General features: G+C 48.3%; 2 protein-coding genes across 3 annotated transcripts in view; both read left to right on the plus strand.

Annotated features, from left to right (window-relative positions):
- Positions 1-1755: 1755 nt before the first annotated feature.
- SELENOS (selenoprotein S) lies at positions 1756-8801 on the plus strand. 2 transcript variants are annotated; one of them, XM_033188816.1, is made up of 7 exons: positions 1765-1922; positions 2579-2713; positions 3837-3943; positions 4509-4598; positions 4693-4771; positions 6648-6707; positions 8173-8801. In XM_033188816.1, exons 1-7 carry the CDS (start codon positions 1847-1849, stop codon positions 8232-8234), a joined length of 609 nt encoding a protein of 202 aa, XP_033044707.1. In that variant the 5' UTR covers positions 1765-1846; the 3' UTR covers positions 8235-8801. The 2 variants fall into 2 exon arrangements, with proteins under 2 accessions (XP_033044708.1, XP_033044707.1); XM_033188817.1 differs by lacking the exon at positions 8173-8801 and having other exon boundaries at positions 1756-1922; positions 6648-7231.
- Positions 8802-26328: 17527 nt separating this feature from the next.
- CHSY1 (chondroitin sulfate synthase 1) overlaps positions 26329-27326 on the plus strand; it is a 77788-nt gene continuing 76790 nt past the window's right edge. Inside the window, exon 1 of the mRNA XM_033188818.1 lies at positions 26329-27157. Coding sequence (XP_033044709.1) covers positions 26838-27157 — 320 coding nt within the window. The 5' untranslated portion in view covers positions 26329-26837. The remainder of the gene's footprint in view (positions 27158-27326) is intronic.

Genomic DNA, 27326 nt, shown 5'->3' on the forward strand with positions numbered 1-27326 from the left:
AGGCGTGAGCCACCGTGCCTGGCCAAATTTTTTTGTAGAGATGGGATCTTGCTGTGTTGCCCAGGCTGGTCTTGAACTTCTGGCCTCAAGGGATCCTCCCGCCTGAGCCTCCTAAAGTGCAATAGGATTATAGGCAAGAGCCACCATTCCTGGCCCACTGCAACATTCTTGAAGCTCTCAAGTCTTCATCTGACACCTTGTTAAGTGGGGAACTCTGTTAAACCATCCTGTTAAGTTATTATATAAAAATAAAACTGCTCCCAAGCATTGATTGAAACTGTTTTGCTATGAGCTTCCTGAGAGAAAAGTGAAGCCTAACCATTTTTTTCCATGAACTATGACCCCAGTACAGTGTACCTAATGTCCTTCACAGCCTAACAAAAGAGGTCAGGCAACCCTGCTCATCCTGTCTAGTTCATCAGTATTTAGATGTAAGGTGGATTTAAAGCTAATCTGGGACCGAGAATTGCAGCTATAATTCCAAGAAGTCATTCAGTTTAAATTGCACATAAATGTTTCCTGCAAGATGCCAGAGCAAGTGAGAAATCACTCTGTAGCAAAGCAAAGAGTGATGGTGGTTCATCATCTTTTACAACTGAAAGGCAAACATGAAGAAGGAAATTATATCCTCCCTCCTAAAATTCCTCATTAAATTGATAAGCTATCTTCACAGCCTTTATGGATGACATCCAGAGTCCTCGGTTTGTTCATTTGAGGAGTGCATTTTCAAGGTGGCCAACAGGGAAGAAGAGCTTTCAGGTTTTTCTTTGCTATGGCTCATGAATGCCAGGTTCCCTTTATTGCTTTCTGAATACACTGCTGGGAAACCTTGATGAGGTCAGTGCTCAAATCCCTGCAGCCGTCCCCCTTGAGGAACTTCTTGGCAAACCTGCTTGAAGAAACACTGATTGCATTCACGCTTCATGTCAGGGTTTGCCTTCCCCACACTGCTCCTGGCGACGGTGGTGAGGCAGCACTCGGATGTTGTCACCTGTTCATTATTTTTTCAGTTATATTCCCAATTCCCAACCCTTCTTTTGAGACACAACTAGGTATGTGCACTTCAAATGCTCCAGAAAAACCCAAGGTCAAATTTCAAATAGGATGGTTATGGTCACCATAAAGGTGGTAACGTTTGAGTGGCGGAAGAGGGTGCAGGACGACACTGCAGGCAGAGGAACACAGCCCCGACACTATTAGGAGTAACTGTGATCGTGGCTTGTGATGATACAGTATAATTCAACACAGGTTAGAGCCGTTACTATGATCGTTCTTTCCTAAGAAGTTTTGATTTTGGAGAAAAGAACCTTGAGGATCGGTGGAGACTTTCTTGGCCTGAAAGGTATCACCGGCAGCAGAAGCAGGAGGCTGCCCATGTTTTGTGCTTTCACTTGGGGTGGACGTTGGCTGCAACCCCCAAACGCTGGGAGTCGTCAACCTACTGAGCCCTGTTGTCCAATGTGCCCTGGGCAAGGATGTGGGTGCAAATCCTGCCTCCGGGCAACCACCGACCTCCTTGGCTTCAGTGTCCAATTAGAAAAAAAAAAAGAAAGTAGAAATTCAGTAAGAAATCCGTGAAAGAGGGCTGTCCTCCACCCCGACTCAAGCCAGGAGCTATCACAGAACGTACCCGCACGCGCCGTCCGGGCCCCAGCAAGAGTAGCCGGGATTTTTCCCCCGCCACGCCCCTCGGCCACGCCCCCTGCGTTTGGCCCAGCGTCGGGGCGGGGCCGGCCTGCGATTGGCCGAGACCACGACCGCGTCCGGGAGCGCCACGTGTGCGTGGGAGCGCACCGGAAGCGTCCGGCTGGAGGCGCGGCGGCCGGCCTGGGCGGCGGTGGCCGTCATGGAGCGGCAAGAGGATTCCCTGTCCGCGCGGCCGGCCCTGGAGACCGAGGGACTGCGCTTCCTGCACGTCACGGGTGAGTCGTTGCGGGGCAGCAGGGGCGCGCCACCATGATCGGTGGGTCGTCCTTCGCTGCTTGGGGCGCCGGAGCCTGGGAGGCCTGGGAACGGACGGGCGTTGGCGCTTACGCGGACTCTGGGCAGCAGGCCCGGACCTTGCGCGGAGGCTTCTCGGGAGCCGCATTTCCCTAGGCGGCTCGGCTGGCCGTTGTTTGCGCAAGTCTTTTTTTGCGAACCAAGCCCTTACTATTGTAGTTCCGGGGGTCACTCGGCCCTTGGCGTTTGCCTTTGGGATCTGCCCCACACAGCCCCCTACACACTCCTAACCCCGCGCTGTCACTCCTTTATATGTGGTTCCCTAGTCCTGAAAGGCCTTTGCCTTCCTGATTCAGATTAGTTGCTCTTCATTCTTCAAAACCCAGTTGCTGTGCCCTCCACGCTGTAACTGCCCCTGACTCCCCAGATGGTTGAGAAGTCTCACTTCTCAGTGATCCCTGAAGTGTCGCGCTTCTTGTTCATATTTTAACGATCTACCTAGGAGGCTTTGTCCTCAGCCTAGACCATGAAGGCTTTGAGGTCAGGAGTTAGACTTAGTTTGCGTTTGTTGAGTCTTATGGAAAGGTCAACTAGTAGTGTCATTTTTAGTTTTTTTGAAAATTTTTTTTCTTTTCAGTGGGCTCTTTGCTGGCTAGCTATGGCTGGTACATCGTCTTCAGCTGCATCCTTCTCTACGTGGTCTTTCAGAAGCTTTCCGCCCGGCTGAGAGCCTTGAGGCAGAGGCAGCTGGACCGAGCTGCGGCTTCTGTGGGTTAGTGCCTGATAACCGAAATGAAAGCGGTGGTTTTACACCTACTTCTTTATATTAAGATTTAGTCTCTTATTAAAAGTAAGACGGACGACATAGCAAGACCCTGTCTCTATTTAAAAAAAAAAAAAAAATAGCCGAGAGTGGCGGCACTGCTTAGGAGGCTGAGGCGGGAGAATAACTTGAGTCCAGGAAGTCAAAGCTGCAGTGGGCTATGATCGGGTCACACTTCACTCCAGCCTGGGCAATTGATTGAGACCTTTTTTTTTTTAAAAAAAGGAAGTATATGGTTCTTGGCTGGGCGCGGTGGTTCACGCCTGTAATCCCAGCACTTTGGGAGGCCAAGGCAGGCGGATGACTTGAGGTCAGCGGTTCAAGACAAGCCTGGCCAACATGGTGAAACCTCGTCTCTACTAAAAATACAAATATTAGTGGGGCATGGTGGCAGGTGCCTATAATCCCAGCTATAAGGGAGGCTGAGGCAGGAGAAATCGCTTGAACCCAGGAGGTGGAGGTTGCAGTGAGCTGAGATTGTGCCACTGCCCTCCAGCTTCTTTCTTTTTTTTTTTTTTTTCTGTGAGATGGAGTCTAGCTCTGTCGCAAAGAGCGAGACTGTGAGTAGACATTATGAGTAGAAATGAGTTCATGTCTACTCATAATGCTATTTGGAAGGATTTTTCTTTTCTGTAGAAACAAATATTTAAGAATCTTACTTCTGGGCTAATTAAGGGATGGATAATGATTTAGAAAACTTTATATTTCCTTAGTAGTCTTCCAGGATTCTAGTCAACCTAGAGACTGTGGGTGTCACTGAGGTATCCAAGATGTGCTCTGGCTACCATCCCAGGCTTTATGAATCGGAATTGCTCAGGAGAACTTAGAAATTGGCATTTCTAACAGGTTTCTGGTGATGTAGATATTTGGGGCTAAAATCCATGGCTCAGCAACAGACCCCTGCCCCCTGAAGCAGTAAAATATATGCAGAGGGGTTAGGAGTACTCATGTAAAAACACGTTTCATTGTCTGATGTCCATACCTCTTTATACTTTTAATAATATGGACACTCAAAAGTTTATATTTTATATTGTACGGGGTGCTTTATCTCCATTTTTTTCTGACATTTTAGAACCTGATGTTGTTGTTAAACGACAAGAAGCTTTAGCAGCTGCTCGATTGAAAATGCAAGAAGAATTAAATGCGCAAGTTGAAAAGCATAAGGAAAAACTGAAACAGGTATGAACTAGCTTCAGTTTGAATGTGTACATAGAAGTTGTCTGAGGCTTAGTGGATAACGATGCCTATGTGTGTGTTGTCTATAAGCTTCTAGGACCAGGTCCTATCCCATTAGATTCAGTAAGCATTTCAGTTCCTACGATGTAGTATATACCAAGAAGTATACACTATCGTTAGGGAACACTAGATGTGTGAATATATTACAGTGAAAGGTCCAGAGCACAAAAGGAGGGACAGACTGGAGCAGGATGCATGTGAGTGTGTGTGCATGTGCCTGTGTCTTCCACATTACCAAAAATATACTGATAAGAATGAGTTTCAGAAGAATGGACTCACTAATTTTTTTCGTGAAACATTTTGCTTTCTTTAATAGTGTACAAAAAGCAAAGCTTCTCTATGTGAGTTAAACTCACACCACCAGATCACAACAGTTTTATTAACTAAAGAAAACAAGGGTGAAGTTTGTTCTGAAAAACATTTAAATTAAGAATTATCAGAGTAAGCGTTGTCTTTGAGAGAGATGGCAGCTTCTGAACTCTTTCTGTACAATGTGATTGTTTCTCAGCTTGAAGAAGAAAAAAGGAGACAGAAGATTGAAATGTGGGACAGCATGCAAGAAGGAAAAAGTTACAAAGGAAACGCAAAGAAGCCTCAGGTGACTGGAGACCTCGGCCAGCTGACATGCAGTAGATGAAGATTGCCAAGTAGTATGTTTTAATTGCTTCTTACACCTGTGTGTGTTCAAACAGGAGGAAGACAGTCCTGGGCCTTCCACTTCATCTGTCGTCGTGAAACGGAAATCGGACAGAAAACCGTTGCGGGGAGGTGGTAAGCACCACTGATGTCAAATGTTAACAAATTTTCAGCACTTACAGGATATAGTTAACCTTGTAGAAACAAGATTATTTGCTTCTTTGTCCTTAAGTTTAGACTAATTCCTTAGGATTGTGAAGATTCAATAAAGGAAACAGATGCAAACCATCTCCTAGGTCGTCACTAAGTACTTGGAAGGATTGTACTTACAGTATTCTCACTTGATCCTTCTGCAGCCCCATAGGGGGAGAGCTAAGTAGGGTGAGGAATTGTCTGCCAATCTTCAGATGAGTGTTAAGGAGCTGGAACACAGTGGTTTTGGTCTTTCTAGACGGGACCACCTTGTTTCTTGCAAATAACAAGGAGTAGCAGACAGATGCTCATCCAAAGCTTTTTCCTGTGTGCAACACTGCCCCAGGGACTCTGGATAATGCCACAGCAGTCTGTCTTCATCCCATCCCTGAGAATTTCAAATTTGGGAAGATGGGACTCCCAAATGAAAATAAGCAATCCTTTGTGATTCTGGCTAAGAGTTGCAAGTTACTGCTGAGTAAGGAGAGAACAAAGACACTAGAACACTGTAGGAACCAAGGCGGAAGACTTTGTATCCTCCATAGGAAGAGAGGGGCGCAGCAGAGGCCTGGAGGCCTGATGGCATCTTTGAGGACTGAGGAAAGACTGGGACATGGGCTCCAAGGCAGCAGGACTACAAAATTGGCTGACCTTAAACACTGAGCTGTAATCCCCTTTGTGTCAGAAGACTAAACCTGGCTTGCTGTAGAGAAGGTGATGCATCTGGAAAGAAAATGCTATTTTTTTTTTTTTTTTTTTTTTGAGACGGAGTCTCGCTCTGCCGCCCAGGCTGGAGTACAGTGGCTGGATCTCAGCTCACTGCAAGCTCCGCCTCCTGGGTTCACGCCATTCTCCTGCCTCAGCCTCCTGAGTAGCTGGGACTATAGGCGCCCGCCACCGCGCCCGGCTAATTTTTTGTATTTTTAGTAGAGACGGGGTTTCACTGTGGTCTCGATCTCCTGACCTTGTGATCCGCCCGCCTCGGCCTCCCAAAGTGCTGGGATTACAGGCGTGAGCCACCGCGCCCGGCCCGAAAATGCTATTTTTAAATGGTCCTGCTGGAAACTTATTTTTAGACACAGAGAGGTGATATTTAGAAGAGAAATGGAAATTATAGAAGATGGAATGCATGGCCTGCTTGCATGCATGGCCTCTTTCAGCGTCCCCAGCATTTCTGAGCTGGGGCTTTGACTAACCTGGCTTTACAAATAAGGAAACTGAGGCACAGGGTTTAATTGCCCAAAGATTCCACTGCCAAGTAAGGAGTAACGCCAACATTTTAAGTTCTGGCTGGCCCTAGAACCTGAACACTCAACCAGGTTACCAGTTGTCCATTGACTTTGGGAAACTCAATGAGGGAGGGGGGTGGCCGGGGGTAGGGAAAGATACAGATGACCCTGTTCTGACTGGTAGAAGTGACAAGTTTGATTCTGTTTTGATTTTTTTTAATCCGTTTTCTGTAGCTTGAATGGCCCTTATTTGAATGTGTGAGTTTCAATAAGCACTGTGATAGGAGGATTCATATACTTAAATCAGGCCATCTTGAGAGAGTTTTTGGTGACTCTTTTGCATGTGTTTTGGAGTTGGGACAAAGCAGCTGAATGGCTTTTTTCCCACCAGAAAATCAATTCAAATGGCAATCACAGCATAAAGGTTTTTTTTTTTCATATAGCAGCTAAAAGGTTTTTTTGAATGTCCCTTAGAATCCATATCTTTGCAATGCTTTGCATGTCACTCTCATAATTTTATTTTGGATATAGAATGTCCCCAGATTTTCAGATTTTATCAATACTGTTGTGCTTCTTTTCTGTCATTCTAGGTTATAACCCTTTGTCTGGTGAAGGAGGCGGAACCTGCTCCTGGAGACCTGGACGCAGAGGCCCATCATCTGGCGGATGAGGCTAAAAATCTTGTTAGTGCCGCTTTTGACATTAGCAAGATGAATCCTTAACCCTCGATTCAATTGCCTTACGCACGCTTTTCACAGTGACTAGCCAAGGGGAGGTGGGGTTGAAATCTGTTCCTAACTACACCTGCATATGTCAGGGCTCCAGTCAGCAAAAGGTATAGATGTTGCCTCTAGGCATTAGGTCATTAGTCACATTCCACTTGGAGACAGTGATTGCATTCATTGATTTCATGGTTAATTGCTAGTTGGTAGGTAAAGGCCTCTAGATGATGAGCAGTCTTGATAAAAGAGGCCTAGTAATGTTCTTTTGAAATTAGAAATCCTTGCTGCTAGGACAGTCTCTGTGACAGGTTGCGTTGAATGATGTCTTCCTTATCAATGGTGAGCCCACCAGTGAGGATTACTGATGTGGACAGTTGATGGGGTTTGTTTCTGTATATTTATTTTTATGTACAGAACTTTGTAAAAACAAAACTATTTAAAAAACGAGAATAGGCCGGGCGCGGTGGCTCAAGCCTGTAATCCCAGCACTTTGGGAGGCCGAGACGGGCGGATCACGAGGTCAGGAGATCGAGACCATCCTGGCTAACATGGTGAAACCCCGTCTCTACTAAAAATACAAAAAACTAGCCGGGCGAGGTGGCGGGCGCCTGTAGTCCCAGCTACTCGGGAGGCTGAGGCAGGAGAATGGCGTGAACCCGGGAGGCGGAGCTTGCAGTGAGCCGAGATTGCGCCACTGCACTCCAGTCTGGGCGACAGAGCGAGACTCTGCCTCAAAAAAAAAAAAAAAAAAAAAAACGAGAATAACATTTTTAGCATCTTTATTCAAGGAGATTATGGACTTGAATTTGTCTATCAAACATTAAATAGCTTTTTATTACTCACAACTTCCAACTATTACTTATTTCTCTATTTATTATTGCTTACCCAAAATAAGTCTGGCAAGTGGCAGACGGCTGCGGTGATTTTGAAAGTTGACAGACTCCTTGGGGTTCATCCCCAAAATCGGGTGCTTGGAGTCCAGTTGCTGAATTACTGGGATAAAGAAACATCATGCCTCGAGGTTCCTCATAGGCTGACCACATTTCTACGCGTGCTCTCAGTTCTTCCCTTATGCCATGACTTATCTTTTATGCTCTTGTCCAGAGGCACTATCAGCAGTTTTGGATAAAGAGCCAAATAGTAAATATTTTAGACTTTACAGGCCACATACGTTCTCTGTCATATAGGCTTAGGTTTTTATATTTTTAAAGGATTGTTTTTTAAAAAGATTCTCTGTTCCTGGGCTGGATTTGGGCTGCGTGCTGTAGTGTGTGGACCCCATCTAGATCATCAGAAGGAGAAACATTCACCTTCAGAATAGGGGTAATTCACTACAAAAGCACTCTAGAATGGTCTCATACATAAATTAGTCAACATTTGTTATCTCCTGCAGGTAGAATATTCCGTGGTTGCTTCTTGACAGAGGGAAATACAGTCTGGCTGTGCGAGACTTAAAATCTCTTGAGGAGCGCTCTGGAGAATGGCTGAAGGAGAGGAAACGGGAACCTTGAGCAGTGTAATTACAAACAAATAGGTTGACATAGTCAAGACTAAGTCTTTGAGTCTAGAGAGACTTGAGTTTTATTTTGCCTGTGGAGGAAATTGGGGGTTTCAGGTCAAAGAGAGGGTCAGTGGAAACAAGGGTGGACCTTGTGAGAGGTGTGGGGAAGTCCTGGGACCCTCACTCCCCTTCCAGTGTGTAACTGGATTGGCTCCCACCAGCACAGAAGATTTACGACGTGGGAAATGGTATACTTGGATTAAAATATTTCATCCAGATTTGTTTACATCTAGAGAGAACCCCTTGTAGGATATAAGGAAACTGTTTAACATTCTTCCTTGAGTATATTTTCTGTAACTGAAAATGTATGTGAAGTGGCTGTCAGCTACACATGTCATAAGTAGAGGGGCTCTGGGTCAGGGTTTCATATGCAGCAGAGCAGCTCCCTTGCTGCTGTCCGTCAAGAGCCCTCAACACAAGAGTTACAAACAAATAAACTATGAAAATTAGGAAAAAAAAAACGTAGAGGGGTATGTTTTAGTATACTATTAGATGTGACTGACTACCTTGAAACCTGATTTTTTTTCATGGGAAGAAACAGTGCTTGAATTCTGCATGCCCCCCTTGCATCTAGCACCTTTTGGTGGGAGTGGAGGGAGGGTGTCATGGAGAACGATGAGGAGATAATGGAGGGGAGAGGGAAACTTGCATTGTGTAATAGCATTTGAAGAGCACTTACCACTTGGCAGGAGTGTCGATTTCTATTTGATACCCCTAGAATCCTATGAAATGGGTATGTTACTAACCTTGGTTTTCAGAAACTGAAGCTTAGATGGGTTTAGTCACTGGTCCACAACCCTACTCACTGTTGTCTACTTCATCCTTGTGTTCATATTAGCCAAAGGCCTTAGGGCATCAAGGTGCGGGGAGCTTCTTGTAGCTAATGAAACAGTTTTGTGACTGGGCATGGTGGCTCACGCCTGTAATCCCACCAGCCGAGATGGGTGGATCACCTGAGGTTAGGAGTTCGAGACCAGCCTGACCAATGTGGTGAAACCCTGTCTCTACTAAAAATATAAAAAATTAGCTGGGTGTGGTGGCATTATGCCTGTAATCCCAGCTCCATGGGAGGCTGAGGCAAGATAATTGTTTGAATGTGGGAGGTGGAGGTTGCAGTGAGCCAAGATCATGCCATTGCACTCCAGCCTGGGCAACAAAGAACAAAACTACATCTCAAAAAAAAAAAGTTACGTGGAGTAATAATACATGAAAATCACGTTACAAATCTAGGGCATTAAGCATTTCAGAAAGGTGGACTGAGCTTGCTGGGGAAAGCAGGTCTTGGCCCTTTCTGAAAAAATGAGAAATTGGGGGCAGCGGTGCAAATGCCAAAAGCTGAGGGCCCTGGAGAAGGGACTGGGCCAGAGCCATAAAAACCATGCTTCAAACCTAGGCTGTACGCTCACCTTGTCCACCAGCAGAGGCTGCTGTGGAGCTCACGGTGTGTCCTGGCAGTTTGCAGGAGTTTGGGACGGACACTGGGAGCTGTCAAGTGTTAGATAATGTGTGAAGCACCCCATCCTAATCGTGGAGCAACATGAGTCAATCCTGGGGCAGAACACACACGAGTCTTCAGTTGGAATGCCTGGGAGATGGAGTTGTGCCGTGGCCAAATGTTTGAGGAGAAAAGACTTCAATGGCCACATTTGGATCCCAGCCCCGCCTGGATCCCATCCTCCTCAGGGACTCCACTCTGCGCCCCCTTCCTCTCCTCTCCTTCATGCCATCTCCACTGGCTGCTCCTCATCAGATAGGTAACATGTCAAGTCTGTCTCTTCTTGGAAAGAGCACTTAAAAGGTGGTTTATAAACAACAGGCATTTGTTTTTGGAGGCTAGAAGTCCAGGATCAGGGTGCAGGCATGGCCGGGTTCTGGTGTGACCTTCTTCCAGGCTGCAGAGGGCCAGCTTTTCGTTGTGTCTGTCAAATGCGCAGCCCTGGGTGCCTCTGAGTAGGCGTTCCTCACCCTACCCCTTAGGGATGTGGAAGGTGCTCCTACTGGGTTCATCCCATTACAGACACCAGTGGAATTTTGGTCTCACTATATTTGACTTGACATGACATGACAACACATTTCCTACATGCCCCTCTGCAGCCCTCCCTTCTTCCTTCTAGAACACTCTACACACTGGGTTTTAGCCCCCATGACAGCTTGCACCTCTCTCCTTTGCCAATTGTGCCATGGTCTCTAGTCTTGAAAAAGTGTTCTGTGTTCCCTAATTTCTCTTCCTGCATTTGCTGTTAAATGCATTCTGCTGAAGCTGCTCTTCAGGTCACCTGTGGCAGGGAGTGACGGGTCGCCTTGGTCCTCACCTGAAGTTAGCATCCTTTGTGGTCCTTGAGCACTTCTCAAACACTTCCCTCGGCTTCCAAAACGCCGAGTTGGCCTGGTTTTCTCCTGTTTCTGGCCACTCCTCGTTCTCTTTTGCTGCTTTTTCTTACCTTCCTGAAACCCCTGGGGTGCCCAGAGCTGTCTTTAGACCTGTTCTCTTGGCCATATTTGTCCTCAGTCTCATACAGTGGCTGAGGGGATCTCCTTCCCTCCCCCTTTCTCCCCTGACTCTAAGGGGAAGAAGTCAGTTTGGGGTGACTGCTGTGCTCAGAGCATCCAGTCTTCCTCTGGCACAACTGTCACATTTTGTTGTAATTGTGTCTTTTCCTCCAAGACAAAAGGAGTTGTCTCTTTGGTGTGTGGATGCATCCCTGGCAACTAGAACAAGGCCTGACATAAGCTCCTACCTCATGGAGTTAGAAAAGGCAAGAAGGAAACCATCACTAATGCCACGTGGTGAAAGTGACATTGTGGATACCACACATGTACAAACGCATCTTCTAGTGATTCTGTAGACAGGTAATTGTGACTTATGATAAAATATCAGTGTCTCATACCCCAATTCAAATGCTCTGTTTCGAAGAACTCACAGAAAACTATGAGCTCTGGGAAACTAAAGGCTCAGAATGGGCCTGGGCGTGCCGAGGATGCTGTGGACAGTGTAAACACAGGCCCCGCCCTGAGGTCCTTGAGGTCTGTGGGGGAAGACGAGCATTGCATGGTCACAGAAGTAGATGATGAGAGCTGATGAAGGCCCACAGATGGGAAGTACACATTCCAGTAAGAAATGATCTGCCTTATGGAGACCTAACTTAGGTTTATTCTGTAGCTAGATTCCACTTCTATGGAAGTAGGGGTTGGAAATGGTAGGAAATAATTTAAAGATGAAACAACCTTTTCCTCTGTCTTAGCTGCTGTAACAGTACCACAGATTGGGTGGTTTATAAACAACAGGCATTTGTTTTTGGAGGCTGGAAGTCTAGGATCAGGGTGCAGGCATGGCTGGGTTCTGGTGAGGCCTTCCTCCAGGCTGCAGACAGCCAACTTTTCGTTGTGTCTTCACGTGGTGGACAGAGCTCTGGGGCCTCCATTATAGGAGCACTAATTCCATCATGACCTAGTTAACCTCCAAAGGTACCCCCCCACAATACCATCACCTTGGGGGTGAGGATTTCAACATGCTAATTTGTGGGGGGACGCATACATTCAATCTGTAACAACCACAAACCAGGAGTCTAGTGTTCAGTATTAGTACCAGCTCCTAACACTCCTGAGTAGCTATGTCTGTCTTGGGGTCTACGTGGTCCTTTGCAGGTTCTGAGGAAACTTCACTGGCCCCTTGCTGCCTTCAGCGTCCTGAGAGGGGGTCATCCAGTGCCACCAGACCAGCTTTAGGAGTGCATGTCTGCAGATGTTGATGCAGGGTAAGCCCCCTTCTCTTTGAAGTAGCTATTCCAAGCCTCCACTTGGAGCACTTCAGGCTTCTCTTTGTCATCATTCCAAACAATGACAAACCCTGTAATAAGAAGTGCTTGTCATCAAAAAATGCAAGAGACGTGAGCTTGCCAGGGTGACCTCTGATTTGGAAGATGGTCAGCTCAGTGTTTCCAGCATCTGGACTGCTCTGAACATGACTTCAAACAACCATTTATCGCTAAGATTCTGCTGGGCTGGCTCAATTGGTCTTGGCCGCACTCATGCTTGTGGTCAGCTGGCGGCTGGCAGGGCCCAGTGGCCTCCCTCACATCTGCCAGCTGGCTGGTGGTAAGCTGGGCGACAGGTGACTGGCCCATGTATTTCTCCATCTGCAGCAGGCTAACCCGGATTTGTTCACATGGCGGTTCATTTCCAAGAACAGTGTGCCCAAGTGTTTCAAGTTGCTGCTTGCTCCACATTTTGCTACCATCCCATGGGTCAAAGCAATTCATAAGGCCAGTCCCAATGCAAAGGCTGGAGGAAGGCACTGCCTCTCGGTTGGAGGAGCTGTCGAGTCACATTGCAAAGGCGTAGATGCAGGGAGGGGAAGAAACTGGCCATTTGCAGTAGAAGTGAGTCTTCCGGGTCATACAGCCTTAGTATACATCTTTGTGTCTGTGAAACTTTTCCCCATCTGGATCAAGACTGCCACAACTTGATCTTTGAGGACCATCCCCAAAATTTATAAGCAAGAGAATTACCCAGCAAATGTGAAGACTCCTGCTCTGACCAGTACACTGCACCTGAATCCCAAAAGAGCCTAGAAAATGGCGTGTAGCAGTCAGGAGTCAGCCGGAAATGGCATGCTCAAATTGGGTAGCTGAGGAGCGTTTAGTAAAGGAGCTGTTTGCCAGGGTGCAGACAGGGTTAGGCATGATACAATCCGGGCGGCTAGCAACATCAGGGAGCCTTTAATGTCCCCAAACCTGCGAGCAGTTACCAGGACTTGGGGAGAGGGCTGCCTGACAGAGACCAGCCTTCAATAGAAACAGCCAGCTCTCAGTGACCCAGCGAGCACTACAATAAATGACCTTAGTCTCCTCCCACCCACCAGCCTTCTGCTTGTGCCTGCCATTGACTGAGCCCAGCTGAAGGCGTGAGTGAGCCTCTGGGGATGGCTTAATATCTCTTTTTTTTTTTTTTTTTAGATGGAATCTCACTCTGTGACCCAGGCTGAGTGCAGTGGCACGGTGTCGGCTCACTGCAACCTCCGCCTCCCGGGTTCAAGCCTCCTGGGTTCAAGCCTCTTGAGTACCTGGGATTACAGGCATGCACCACCACGCCCAGCTAATTTTTGTATTTTTAGTAGAGACAGGGTTTCGTCTTGTTGGCCAGGGTGGTCGCACTCCTGACCTCAGGTGATCCTCCCGCCTTGGCCTCCCAAAATGCTGAGATTACAGGAATGAGCCACTGTGCCTGGCTTTAATATCTGCTAAGCTCATTAACCAATGCCTGCACTCAAGGTGACTGTTAGGGGTTGAGTTGTGTCCCTCAAAATGTGCTGAGGTCCTACCCCCAGTACCTGTGAATATGCCCTTATTTGGAAATAGAATCTCAGCAGATATAATCCAGTTAAGATGAGGTCTGCTGAGTTAGGGTGGGCCCTAAGCCAATGTGATTAGTGTATGAGTTCACTAGGGCTGCCATAACAAAATGTCACAGACTGGGTGGCTTCAACCACAGACATTTACTCTCTCACAGTTCTGGAGGCTGAAAGTTGGAGGAGGTGCCGCAGGACTTTCCTCCAAGGCCTCAATTCCTGACTTGCAAATGGCCACCCTCCTGCTGCCTAGTCACAGGGTCTTTTTTTGGTCACAGTTACCCCTCCTTCCTCTCTGTGTCCTAATCTCTTCTTAAAAGTACATCAGTCATATCAGATTAGGGCCCACTCTAATGGGCTCTTCTTAATTACTTCTTTAAAGACTGTCACCAAATATAGTCACATTCTGGAGTACTGAGTGTTAAGGGTCCAACATATGAATTTTAGAGGGGACAATTCAGCTCATAACAATTGGTGTCCTTATAAAAGAAGAGAAGAGGCCAGGTTTGGTGGCTCAAGCCTGTAATCTCAGCACTTTGGGAGGCTGATGTGGGCAGATCACTTGAAGTCAGGAGTTCAAGACTAGCCTGGCCAAAATGGCGAGACCCCATCTCTACTAAAAATACAAAAATTAGTCGGACATGGTGGCGTGCACCTGTAGTCCCAGCCTCCCAACTGGGAAGCTGAGAGAAGAATCACTTGAACCCAGGAGGCAGAGGTTGCAATGAGCCGAGATCCCGCCACTGCACTCTGTTCAGCCTGGGTGACAGAGCGAGACTGTCTAAATAAATAAAAGAGACAGACACTGAAGGTGACCACATGAAGGCCTAGGTGACACAGCGAGACTCTGTCTAAATAAATAAATAAGACAGACACTGAAAGAAAGTGACCACGTGAAATGAAGCCCACGGCAGAGACTGGAGTGACACAGCCACAAGCCAAGGAAAGCCTGGGGCCACCAGAAGCTGAAAGAGGCAAGGAAGGATTCTCCCCTCGAGGCCAGGAGGGAGTATGGCCCTGCTGACACCTTAAGTTTGGCCTCAGAAACTGTGAGAGAAGCAATGTCTGCAGTTATAAGCCACCCGTTTTGTGGTCATTTGTTCTAGCAGCCACAGGAAGTGAAAATAGTGGCCTTTGGCAAGCACAGTTCAACTGTCGGAATTTCCCTCACAAGTGACGAGATGTGGTCCCAAGGCTCAGGGCACCCGCAAGTTGCATGGATGTACCACGTGTAGCTTGCTTAGCACCCCTCCCCAACAATGCTCCCCAGAGATGGCCCAGAGGGCATTCCTTCATCACAGCATAAAGCAAGTGCTGGTGGGGGAACCAGGACTCTTCAGCAGCACGGGAGGAAGGCTGGCTCGAGGGCAGTGGGGATGTACCGTGCTGGATGAGTTCTGTTTGCCCCTCCACATCTACTCTCCACCCAGTTCCTGCCTGTATAAGCTGCAGGGAGCCCTTCTAAGCAGTCCATTCAGGCCTTCCCCTGGAGTGCTCTCCCTAGGCCACCTTGACTGCAGGCATAGGTAACTTTCTAAATGGATATGACCACCCCAGCCAGCACAGTAAACCCTGAATTCCTGAATTCCTTTTCCTGAAGTTGGGCTCTAGCAAGCCTTAGGATCCATTCTCCTCCTCCTGACACCCTTGGAGTCTGTGGCTGCGATTCTTCCCAGACTCCTGCCACAGGGATGGATGAAGTCATACCACATTTTCAGTGATGGCTGGGTACATTGAGCCTTGTACTTTTCGATCTGGGATTTTCTAGAATCACACTCTTTCCATTGCCTGGAGGTTGTGAGGGGCGATGAGAGTGATGCCTGCCGGATCAGCAGCAGCTGGAGAGACAACTGTCCAGGGCCTTAAGTGAAAGCTGTTTCTGCAGGAGGAAGCAGGCAGGGGGCTGAGATGAAGGGATTTGGAGGCTCAGCATTTTCAGTTCTCAGTCTCCTCTGTGTCGAACCATATTTCAGGGTCCCACTCCTTTCCCATCAGTTCCCTTAGCATTAGAGACCTGACAGGGGTCAGCATTTCATTGGCAATGCTGCTCTGCAGCCCTTAAAGCCAGGCCTGGCCTGGGCTTCAGCCATTTCCTGCAACTACAGGGGATGGGGGAATTCCAGCAGGGCTGGAATTCACTGTATTCACTTCCTGTGGCTGCTAGAACAAATGACCACAAACTGGGTGGCTTATAACTACAGACATTGCTTCTCCCACCGTTTCTGAGGCCAAACTTAAGGTGTCAGCAGGGCCATGCTCCTTCCTGGCCTTGACGGGAGGATCTTTCCTTGCCTCTTTCAGTTTCCGGTGGCCCCAGGCTTTCCTTGGCTTGTGGCTGCGTCACTCATCTCTGCCATGGGCTTCACGTGGTCACTTTTCAGTGTCTGTGTCTCTTCTCTTATTATTATTTATTTATTTACTTATTTATTTGAGACAGAGTCTCGCTCTGTCACCCAGGCCGGAGTGCAGTGGTGGGATCTCAGCTTACTGCAACCTCTGCCTCCTGGGTACAAGCGATTCTCCCTCCGCAGCCTCCCAGTTAGGAGGCTGGTACTATAGGCACATGCCACCACGTCCAGCTAATTTTTGTATTTTTAGTAGAGACAGGGTTTCGCCATGTTGGCCAGGCTGGTCTTGAACTCCTGACCTCAATTTTCTTCTGTGTTCCGCATCAGATCCTAGGTAACTTGAATGTGTCCGTTTCCCTGTACACACTCAAGGCCCATCAGAAGCAGCCAGGTGGCCCCACCTTCTTCATAGTCATCCTCGTTGCCATTGTGCCTGCTACACAGCCATTTGGCCTCCACTACCTTGCTCTGCTCTCATCCACTTTCCTAGGCCATGGGTACTTTGAATGCCCATGATGTCCCTGCCTGCCATGGAGTAAGTACCAGAGTCCTGTTGCTCATTCCTTAAATAGCTGAGCGATCCTGTCCCCAGTCCCATTTTAAGAGTATGTCTCCCAAGACACATTGTTAGTCACTGGGAAAATGCAAATTAAAAACCACAATGAGATACCACTACAAACTTATTGGAAAAGCTAGGCTGGGTGCAGTGGTGATTCATGCCTGTAATCCCAGCACTTTGGGAGGTTGAGGATGGTGGATCACTTGAGGTCAGGAGTTTGAGACCAGCTTGGCCAACATGGCAAAACCCCATCTCTGCTAAAAAGAGAAAAAAAAAAAATTAGCTGGGCGTGGTGGTGCCCACATATAACCCACTTGGGAGGCTGAGGCATGAGAATCGCTTGAACCAGAGAGGTGGAGGTTGCAGTGAGCTGAGATCATGCCACTGACTCCAGCCTGAATGACAGAGTGACACTCTGCCAAAAAAAAAAAAAAAAAAAAAGCTAAAATTAGCAAGACTGTTCCAAGTGTTAATGAGGATGTGGATGAACTGGAACTCACATGCTCCTGGTAGCAACAGAAAATGGAAAACAGTTTGGCAGTACCATAAAAAGTGACAGCCATTCCACCCATAAATACCTCAGGGAAATAAAAGCATCTGTCCATACCAAGATTGGCACATGAATGTTCCCAGCTACTTGATATGTAGTAGCCCAAATTGAAATCAATGCAAATGCTCATCAACAGGTGAATGGATGGATAAATCGTGGTATGTTCAAAGAATGGAATGCTATTCAGCAACAAAATGGTATGAACTACTGATGCATGCCACGTGGATGGATTTCAAAATAGTTACACCATGTGAAAGAAGCCAGGCCAGAAGAACAACAACAACAAACAAACAAAAAACACTACATACTATATGATTCCATTTCTACAAAAATCTAGAAAACGCACATTAATCTATAGTGACGGAGTGCAGATCAGTGGTTGCCTGAGGTGGAGGTGGGGAACAGGGAGAGAAGGAGGAAAAGGTGGTTCAAGAAAACTTTTCAGGGTAATAGACAAATCTGTTGTCTTGGTGGTGATGGCGTCTGTGATACTGTGAAACATATATTTAGTTTTCAACTCTGTTTGCTGGGATACAACTCCTAAAATCCTCAGAATCTTCAAGTGATGTCCTCTCCTATGCTAATGAGTTGACTGGTGGCTGTTAGCCCGCTAGGTAGCTTCAGAATGGGGCTGGTACCGGAAAGACCAAGGCAGGATTAGAGGGCTGGGACTTTCAGCCCTATCCCCCAACCTCAGGGAGGGGAGAGGGGCTGAAGGTTTAGTTGATCACCAATGGCCAATGATGTAGTCAATCATGCCTATGTAATGAAGCTCCCATAAAAACCCAAGAGGACTGATTTGGGGAGATTTCAGACAGCTGAACATTTGGAAGCTTACAGGGAACTGAACAACACCTCATCCATGTGCCAGGAGGGTGGTGCATCCCAACTCCACCAGGACAGAGGCTCCTGTCCTCAGGACCCTTCCAGACCTCTCCCTATGTATCTCTTTATCTGGCTGTTTATCCGTGTCCTTCAAAATATCCTTTGTAATGAACTGGTAAACAAGTTTCCCTGAGTACTGTGAGCCACTCTAGCAAATTCACTGAACCAAAGAGGGGTTGTGGGAACCCCAGTTCATAGTCACAAGGTCCAAAGGCCCAGATTTATATGTGCCTGAGTGTGGACAGGAGCCACCTTGGGCACTGAGCCCTCAACCTGTATCTGACGCGATCTCCAGGTAGATGGTGTCAGAATTGAATTGGAGGACACCTAGCTGATGTTGGCTAAAGAATTGATTGGTTGCTTCTTGGCGGGGTAAACACAACCCCCAACACGTTTGATCAGAGAAAACTTCTGTGTTGATTGTTGTGGTATGAAAGCAGCGGAAAAACACAGATGAGTTGGTTTTTTCACACATGGTGTCACAGGTGTATATACCAACACTTAAATTGTACATTTTAAACGTGCAGTTTATCATATATCAAATATTGCACTCATATGTGAGACCTTTTTTCTCATGGAGATAGAGAATGGAATGGTGATTACCAGGGAGTATAAAGAGGGAATGATTAATGGGTACAAAAGTAGAGCTAGATTAGAGGAATATGATCTAGTGTTCAGTAGCAAAATAGGATGACTTTAGTTAATAATTTATTGTGTATTTCAAAGTAACTAGAAGAGTAGAATTGGAATGTCCCTAACACAAAGAAATGATATATGTTTGAGGTGACCAGTTACCCTGATTTGATCATTACACATTGTAGGTTTGTATCAAATTATCACATGTACCCATAAATATATATGACTATTCCCTATCCACAAAAATTTTCAAAATACAGAAAAGGTGGCAGTTTTAGGAGAATTGCAAAGAAAACAGAAGTCTCAAAGAGGTCAGCAGCCCCTCGTGGGGAGGAAGAGGAGCTCACTCCCTTTACATTGGTGTTGGGGGGCTAATGAAAGCCCGACGATGTAAGCAACCTCTCTGACCTTTAACCCTGGCCCCTCCTCCCACTGCCCCAGATTCTATGCCCACCAGCCCCCATGGGACATCAAGATTTGCCAGGCTTAGGGAAGGCACTCTGATAACCTTTTGCATTGTGAGCATGTTTGATGCTGTTGGAGGCAGTATGCCCAAGAGTATCCCGGAAAACTCCGGATTTTGTACAGCCACATAGTGCTTATTTGCTCAGACTTTAGCAGCAAGGGCCTGCAGAAAAGCTGTCTTGGGTGACCTCCTCTGCAGCTTGAGATACCCAGGCAGATGCAGGAAGACAAAAGCTTCTCAGCAATAACTTACGCTGGCTGATAGTTTGCATCCGTTGGGAGATAACTGACCCATTTCTCACATGAAAGCAGAGACCTGTGGCTCTCAAACCACTCTGGGTATAAGAATCATCATGGGTGCTTGCGAAACCTACCTACTTCCCTCAGAGTTTAAGGGGAGTTTCCAGCTGGCAGCTTTTAATTCAATTTCTCTCATGTTACAATGTCACCAGCTGGAGAACCACAAATCCAGAACCAGGGTATCACCTTGGAAAATGCTGGAATAGGTGACAATTAGAAGTAGGTTATTATTAACCATAAAGTAAAATGACCATTGTTCTTTAAGTCCAAGATTAAAGAAATCCTCACTTCGCAGGAATTAGCTGTATACCACAAGAGGGCGCCATTGTCGCAAAGTTGTAGCACTGCCCTTCCAGCCCTTTGTTATATTCAATATGATATCCAAGGAAATTTTGAAAAATTATTTTTCTGTTAAAAGGTTAAGAAAAGACATGACACAATGCTCTAATATTATGGAAGGTCAGAGAATAAAGTACAAGGAGGAACGCATATAAAACAAGGGAAATAAGGCTGTGTGCTGTGGCTCGCGAACCTGTAATCCCAACACTCCGGGAGGCCAAAGCAGGAAGATCACTTGATCAGCCTGGGCAACATAGTGAGACCCCATCTCAAAAAAAAAAAAAAAGTCAGGCCAGTAGTCGTAGCTACTTGGGAGGCTGAGGTGAGAGGATGGCTTGGGCCTGGGAGGTCAAGGTTGCAGTGAGCCAGGATTACTCCATTGCACTCCAGACTGGGTGACAGAGTGAGACCCTGGGCGTGGGTCTCACGCCTGTAATCCCAGTACTTTGGGAGGCCAAGGCAGGTGGATCACCTAAGGTCAGGAGTTTGAGACCAGCCTGGCCGACATGGTGAATACCTGTCTCTACCAAAAATACAAAATTAGGCAGGCATGGTGGCAGGCACCTATAATCTCAGCTACTTGGGAGGCTGAAGCAGGAGAATCGCTTGAACCCGGGAGGCGGAGGTTGCAGTGAACCAAGATCATGCCCTTGCACTCCAGCCTGGGCAACAAGAACAAAACTTCGTCTAAAAAAAAAAAAGGGCCGGGCATGGTGGCTCACGCCTATAATCCCAGCACTTTGGGAGGCCATTGTGGGCAGATCATGAGGTCAAGAGATCGAGACCATTCTAGCTAACATGGTGAAACCCCGTCTCTAGTAAAAATACAAAAATTAGCTGGGCGTGGTGGTGCACAGCTACTGGGGAGGCTGAGGCAGGAGAATCGCTTGAACTGGGAGGCGGAGGTTGCAGTGAGTTGAGATCGCGCCACTGCACTCCAGTCTGGCGACAGAGCGAGACTCTGTCTCAAATAAACAAAAAGATGCACACACTTCAACTGCCCTCATTTTCCCCACTCCCCATTAGGCCATCACTTTTATTTCTTGTGCATCCCTCTAGCGTTTTGTTATAAAAACACTAGCAAACTTCTTTCTGCTTTCTGTTTTGTGCCATGTGGAACTGTTTCCATTTCAGTAGACAGAGCGCCTCCTTGCTGTGGTTTACAGCTGCACAATAGTTCGTTCTCTGACGGGTGCGCCTTTGTGTATTTATCCATTTCCCTATACATGAACACTGGGGTCTAATCTTTTACTATCACAAACAATGTCGCAGAGAATAACCTCGTTCAAGTGTCATTTTGTACTGGTATGGTTGGAGGACAAATTCTCAGAAGTAGGACTGTGGGGTCAAAAGTAAATGCACTTGTAATTTATAATGTTGACAGTGAGCCACGATCACTCCACTGCACTCCAGCCTGGGTGGCAGAGTGAGACCCTGTCTTTAAAAAAATGAAAATAAAAATTCACACTTATATTCAGACAAAACTGCCCTCCCAATGGGTTTGTATGACTTTGCTCTCCCGCCAGCATGTTGGGAAAGCCTCTATTTCCACAGACTCCTCCAAGGGAATATACATACAGTGATTATTTTGAATTCTTAGAGAGGCCTTAATTGCCAAGTTTGGAAACAACATTTATCATCCATGAGGTGTGCATTAAGAGTATTTATGGCCGGGCGCGGTGGCTCAAGCCTGTAATCCCAGCACTTTGGGAGGCCGAGATAGGGGGATCACGAGGTCAGGAGATCAAGACCATCCTGGCTAACACGGTGAAACCCCGTCTCTACTAAAAAACACAAAAAACTAGCCAGGCGAGGTGGCGGGCGCCTGTAGTCCCAGCTACTCAGGAGGCTGAGGCAGGAGAATGGTGTAAAACCGGGAGGCGGAGCTTGCAGTGAGCTGAGATCCGGCCACTGCACTCCAGCCTGGGCGACAGAGAAAGACTCTGTCTCAAAAAAAAAAAAAAAAAGAGTATTTATGACCCTAACATGGGCTTGATAGCATAATAACAGGGTGTGTGAAGGATCAATGACCTGGGGCCATTTAGCCATGGGTATTATGGTGACAGTGTTTTCTCTTGCATTGTACTCTCAGGTGTTTGTAGATCCCTATTTCTGCTGCCTCAATTTGTAGCTTAAACCTTCTGCAGCGTGAATGTTTTTCCCAGTTTTACGCTTCATTAGGCCTCCAGTGGGAATAGAGTCTGAGCTGCACATCTGGCCCCAGCTGTGCTGAGCCCTCAGGTGACCATGCTGCTGCCCAGCTCCCTGGGTTCCAACAGGGGGTTCCCTCCTGTAGATGGGAGCTTTGTCTTTGAGCAAACTTCCCAGCTGTGGAAACTCTGGCACCACTTTAAAGATCAATGCATTTATTGGCAAGGGATGGGAAAGGCCAACTCCTCTACACAAGGATTCAGTCTTATACCAGAAGCCAATTGTCCTCAGCCTCTGCAGTGAGGTTATCTCCTAAAGAACATTCAGGCTGTTTCCCAGTAGTGCCTGTGCTGGCGGCACCCAACACTTTTTAGTTAGGAAGATCACATCCCATCTGGCCGGTCCACAGAGTTGTACTAAATTTAAATTTCTTCCATGTCTCTGTCATACACATGAACGCTCACACACACACACATACTTGTGTGAGAAGCACTCACACTGACTCAGTGTCTGATGGAAACAGTGTACACAGCCGATAAGCAGATCCCGGCAGCACAAGGCACTGAAGGACATTCCAGAACCCCAAGGGCTGGACAGGCCAGTGTCTGAAGCCAGAACATAAGCCCTGCTCATTGTCCTTTCCTGCATCTGACTGGAAATGCTACAAACAGAAGGAAATATTGAGCAAAATTAATAACCTAATGAGGATCTTGCTTGTAAGTTTAATAGCAGCATTAGTAATGAAGCAGCATTTTATTGGGTTAACAGAAGTTAAGTGGCAATATTAGTAAAGTGGTCATTATAGATTTTCTTCCTTGCAGGCAGTGAACAGAACCTTCTGAAAGGATGGATTATTATAACTCCTCAGCATTCACTGTTTCTTAAAACAGGCCTTTCTGAAAGTTTATATATATATACACATACACACACATACACACACACACATACACACATATATATATATAAAAATTACACTTTTTCCAGGGACTCCTGTTTGAGGCATGAGTGGAGAGGCTTCATCTTTAAAGAAGCCCTTACAGGGAACTCTGTCGGTTGTTTGAGGCTTGCTGCCAACAAACAATTGAGGTATTTACCAAAGGTTTCCAAGAAATTGCTGCAAATTATATGAAATGTTATACTGGTAACAGACGTTCAATGTATTAGCAACAGAAAAAAAATGTAAAGTGTGTGGGAACAAAGTTGCAATCTGTGAGAAAATGTTCAGTAAGGTAGGTGGCGATGAATTTTACTGATGTGTCATAAAGAGTCACACTCATGAATACAGAAGGGAAGTGAAGTGATCTGGGACTTTTGAACAAATTTCTGAATACTGGTCTGGAATCACTGTGGAGGACCCTTTAATGTGATCCAGCAGAAAGACTCATTTGGAGACAGAGCCGGACTCCCGGAGCCCCTCCAGGTGGAACTCACTCCACCCAGAGCTCAGACTCGGTCCCACACTCCTGATCCCTGATCCATCACAGCCCACCTCTTGGGCCAGTCCTGTGCCATTGGGAGTTTCATGGAATAACTACAGTTAAGGGCTTCTCTTACAAGTGTTCCTGGTAACAGTTAATACCTCCCCTTCTTTTATGATGAGAAAAATGGTCAATGATTCCCTCAACAGAGAAGGACGGTAACACAGTGAAATCAAGAAACCCGGAATCATGGAAAGTCTTTCCTCAGTTCACTGCAGTGAAATCCCTATAAATGCGAATCACCCTGCCTTCTCCTTACCTTTAAAAATAAATTAGGATGAGGGGGCTTTAGGATGAGGAGCAGCCTTGGCCCCCAGGGGGCTTCGGGGAAGGATGATGTGTGTGCACTGGGGGCAGATATTCCAGACCCTCGTTGTCCTCCCTGGCTCCTTGCTGGTATTGACTAGTGGGGCAGGGCTTTGGACAGGCCTTCATACTGGGGGTACCAGTCCTATCCAGGTGTTCAGGCCTTTGGCTGTCACTGAAGTTGTTGATTCCAGGTATTTGCTACTGGCTGTGAAATCCCCACTTAGGATAGTCTCCTGAGCCAGGCCCCTTGCTGGGACACTTTTGGATTCCTCCCCCAGGAGAACTGCCTCAGCTCAACAATCCAGCTGCTCCTTCCAGCTGTGCTAGAGCTTGCCTTCCTGCTCCCAGGCTGCATGCTGGAATTGGTCCCTGTCCCTGGCAAACTTCTATAGAACCTCAGTTTCTCTCTTCTCCTTCCAACCCTCTCTTGGCCTGGCATATCCCTCTTCTCCCAGAGGGATTTCCCTTATGTCTTACCCTCCTTCTCCAGGGAATTGTAAGCCTTCAGACTCAGCCTTTACGAAGGGTATCCTTTCCACATTACCAAAGACCCCCACTGAGCCTGCAGGTGAGACAGGTGAGGCTGTCTAGGAACTGAGGGACAACTAGGAACCAGGATATTGAGGAAGACAAAATATTTGGCATCCTCAAAATATTATTCCCATCATATATATATATTATTTTTATTTTTTTATTTTTTATTTATTATTATTTTTTTTTGAGATGGAGTTTTGCTCTTGTCGCCCAGGCTGGAGTGCCATGGCACAATCTCGGCTCACGGCAACCTCCGCCTCCTGGGTTCAAGCGATTCTTCTGCCTCAACCTCTCAAGTAGCTGGGATTACAGGCATGCACCACCACGCCCGGTTAATTTTGTCTTTTTAGTAGAGACAGGGTTTCTCCATGTTGGTCAGGCTGGTTTCGAACTCCTGACCTCAGGTGATCTACCCGCCTCAGCCTCCCAAAGTGCTGGGTTTACAGGTGTGAGCCACCGCGCCTGGCCAACTTTTCACTGGACACTAGTTTAGAAGAAAACTAGGTTAGTCTAAAGCAGGTTAGGAAATACTGAAATCATTGAATATGCCACAAAATTGAACATCTGAATCTTGCCAGATTTGTGCTTCATGTAAATCACTGTGAATGACGGGCTACTGCCGAATTTGGGGGATCTGGTGACTCCTTGGCATTTGTGGTTTATGGTCTTACTGGAAACCTCTTTCGATGGTTTTTGAGCCTGTAATTCATGGTTGTATGTTCTGTATTTTTCCCAAGACCACTGCTGGAATCCTGTATTCACTGCATGAGTATTTTATTTTTAGATGTGGATCACCTCTTAGGGAGGGAGTCTGTGGGAAGGTGGGTAATGAACTATTTTTAATATAAATCACAAGTGTCAAAGAAAGTGGTAATATCCAAAGAATAAACAAGAGTGACCACCATTCAGGTGCCGAGAAGTTATCTGAAGCTCCCAAAGCTTGGCATTTTAAACTATGTGATAGTATTTCAACCATTTGGCCAACAATGAAGACAGATCCAAGGATTGCCCCAGGCATGCTTACTTTCGGTCCTAACTCCTGTGTTTATTTGATTCAATAAAGGTAACTTCTCAGGCCCAGGCAAACACTTTGCCCTTCAAAAGTTTCATTAGAAAACCCCAATATACTGGTGACTAAGTAACAAGACTGAAACTCTACACAAACTTTTGTTGTATGGAGACCTCCGCTTTTGTTGCCTTAGCTGAAGTATTGTGGAGGAAACGTATAAAACTTAAAATCCAGGGTAGAGCATCTGGGACTCAAAATCCGTCTTTAGAAATCCACGGCACTTTTACAGACAGACTATATTAAAATACTGACAAAGTCCCAGCTGGGGGTACTAGCCGGCTATCTGCCCACACAGTATATAAATAAAAGTAGGGTTTACCGTCCAGGGCATTAACATCATTTTCCATGCCTTCAACATCCATTAAATGCTAGTAGTGTATGAGAAGCGTGGACCTTAAATATTAAAGATGGCTTTTTTTTTTTTTTTTTTCTTATTTAGCGTAGCAACTAGAGACAGGGAACAAGGTAACTGAATTCACGGTCCACTCGCAGGCGCACACGTCCCCAGGGCTCCAGGACGGCCGTTCCCTGCGTGCGGCCGCGGGACTGCGGTGGTCCGGAGCGCGGGACCGGGAGCGGGCGGCCGGCCCGGCGGCAGGAAGGGTGTGGCCGTAGGGTGCGGCGAGGACGGTCTGTGCGGGACGAACGTGCGCAGCGTGGAGTCTGGGGGCCAAGAAGCCCCAGCTGCAAGGCTGGCTTCTGAGATTCGCACCGCGACGCCGCGGTGCAGGAACCGGCCGCCGCCGCGGTGCAGGAACCGGCCGCCCCCGCGGGGACGCCCTTGCGCCGGGTTCTGGGCGCGGATAACTGGCAGCTCCAGCCCCGCGGGCGCCGGGCCGGAGCCCACGCCCCCTCCGACCGCCAGCTCCCGTCGCAGACCGCGCAGGCGGGGCGCCCGAGAGGGCTTTTTTTTTTGGTCAAACTTTGGCCACGTGAACCGCCCCTCATTCACTTTTGCGCCAATCGCGCGGCGCGGACGGATCCCGAGAGGGGCCACGGCTCGCCGCCGGCGGGGCCACTTCATAACGCGCTGTGCGTGACGTGAGGGGCTCCTGTGGCAATGGCGAGCTAAGCCGGAGGATGTGCAGCTGGGGCGGCGGCGCCGGCCACGAAGAGGACGGGGGCAGGCGCCGTGGAGCCAGCCGGGGGACGCGGGCAAGGCGAAACGGGGGCCCGGACTTGGCTGCCACTGCCGTCGCCGTCTTGCCGGCCCCGCGCCCCCGCGCGCGAGCGGGAGGAGCCGCCGCAGCCTCGCGCCCGAGCCGCCGCCAGCGCGCGCCGGGCATGGTCCCTTCTTAAAGGCGCAGGCAGCGGCGGCGGGGGCGGGCGTGCGGAACAAAGCGCCGGCGCGGGGCCTGCGGGCTGCTCGGGGGCCGCGATGGGCGCGGCGGGCCCGCGGCGGCCGCGGCGCTGCCCGGGCCGGGCCTCGCGGCGCTAGGGCGGGCTGGCCTCCGCGGGCGGGGGCGGCGGGCTGAGGGCGCGCGGAGCCTGCGGCGGCGGCGGCCCGGCGGGCTGAGCGGCGCGGGCATGGCCGCGCGCGGCCGGCGCGCCTGGCTCAGCGTGCTGCTCGGGCTCGTGCTGGGCTTCGTGCTGGCCTCGCGGCTCGTCCTGCCCCGTGCTTCCGAGCTGAAGCGAGCGGGCCCACGGCGCCGCGCCAGCCCCGAGGGCTGCCGGTCCGGGCAGGCGGCGGCTTCCCAGGCCGGCGGGGCGCGCGGCGATGCGCGCGGGGCGCAGCTCTGGTCGCCCGGCTCGGACCCAGATGGCGGCCCGCGCGACAGGAACTTTCTCTTCGTGGGAGTCATGACCGCCCAGAAATACCTGCAGACCCGCGCCGTGGCCGCTTACAGGTGAGCCCCTGCTTCCCGGGCACCGCCTCCTGCGTCCGGCATCCTGTCGGCTGGCATCCCGGGTCCTCTCCTGGCTCTCGCGTCCGCCCGCTTCCTAGGCCCTTCCTGGGCTTCCGGTGGGATCGGGTTGCCTCTCGGGAGATGCCGGGCCGAGGGAGAAAAGATCAGA

The sequence above is a fragment of the Trachypithecus francoisi genome, unplaced genomic scaffold (assembly GCF_009764315.1).
Source record: "Trachypithecus francoisi isolate TF-2019V2 unplaced genomic scaffold, Tfra_2.0 Lachesis_group3, whole genome shotgun sequence".
Classification (NCBI taxonomy): domain Eukaryota; kingdom Metazoa; phylum Chordata; class Mammalia; order Primates; family Cercopithecidae; genus Trachypithecus; species Trachypithecus francoisi.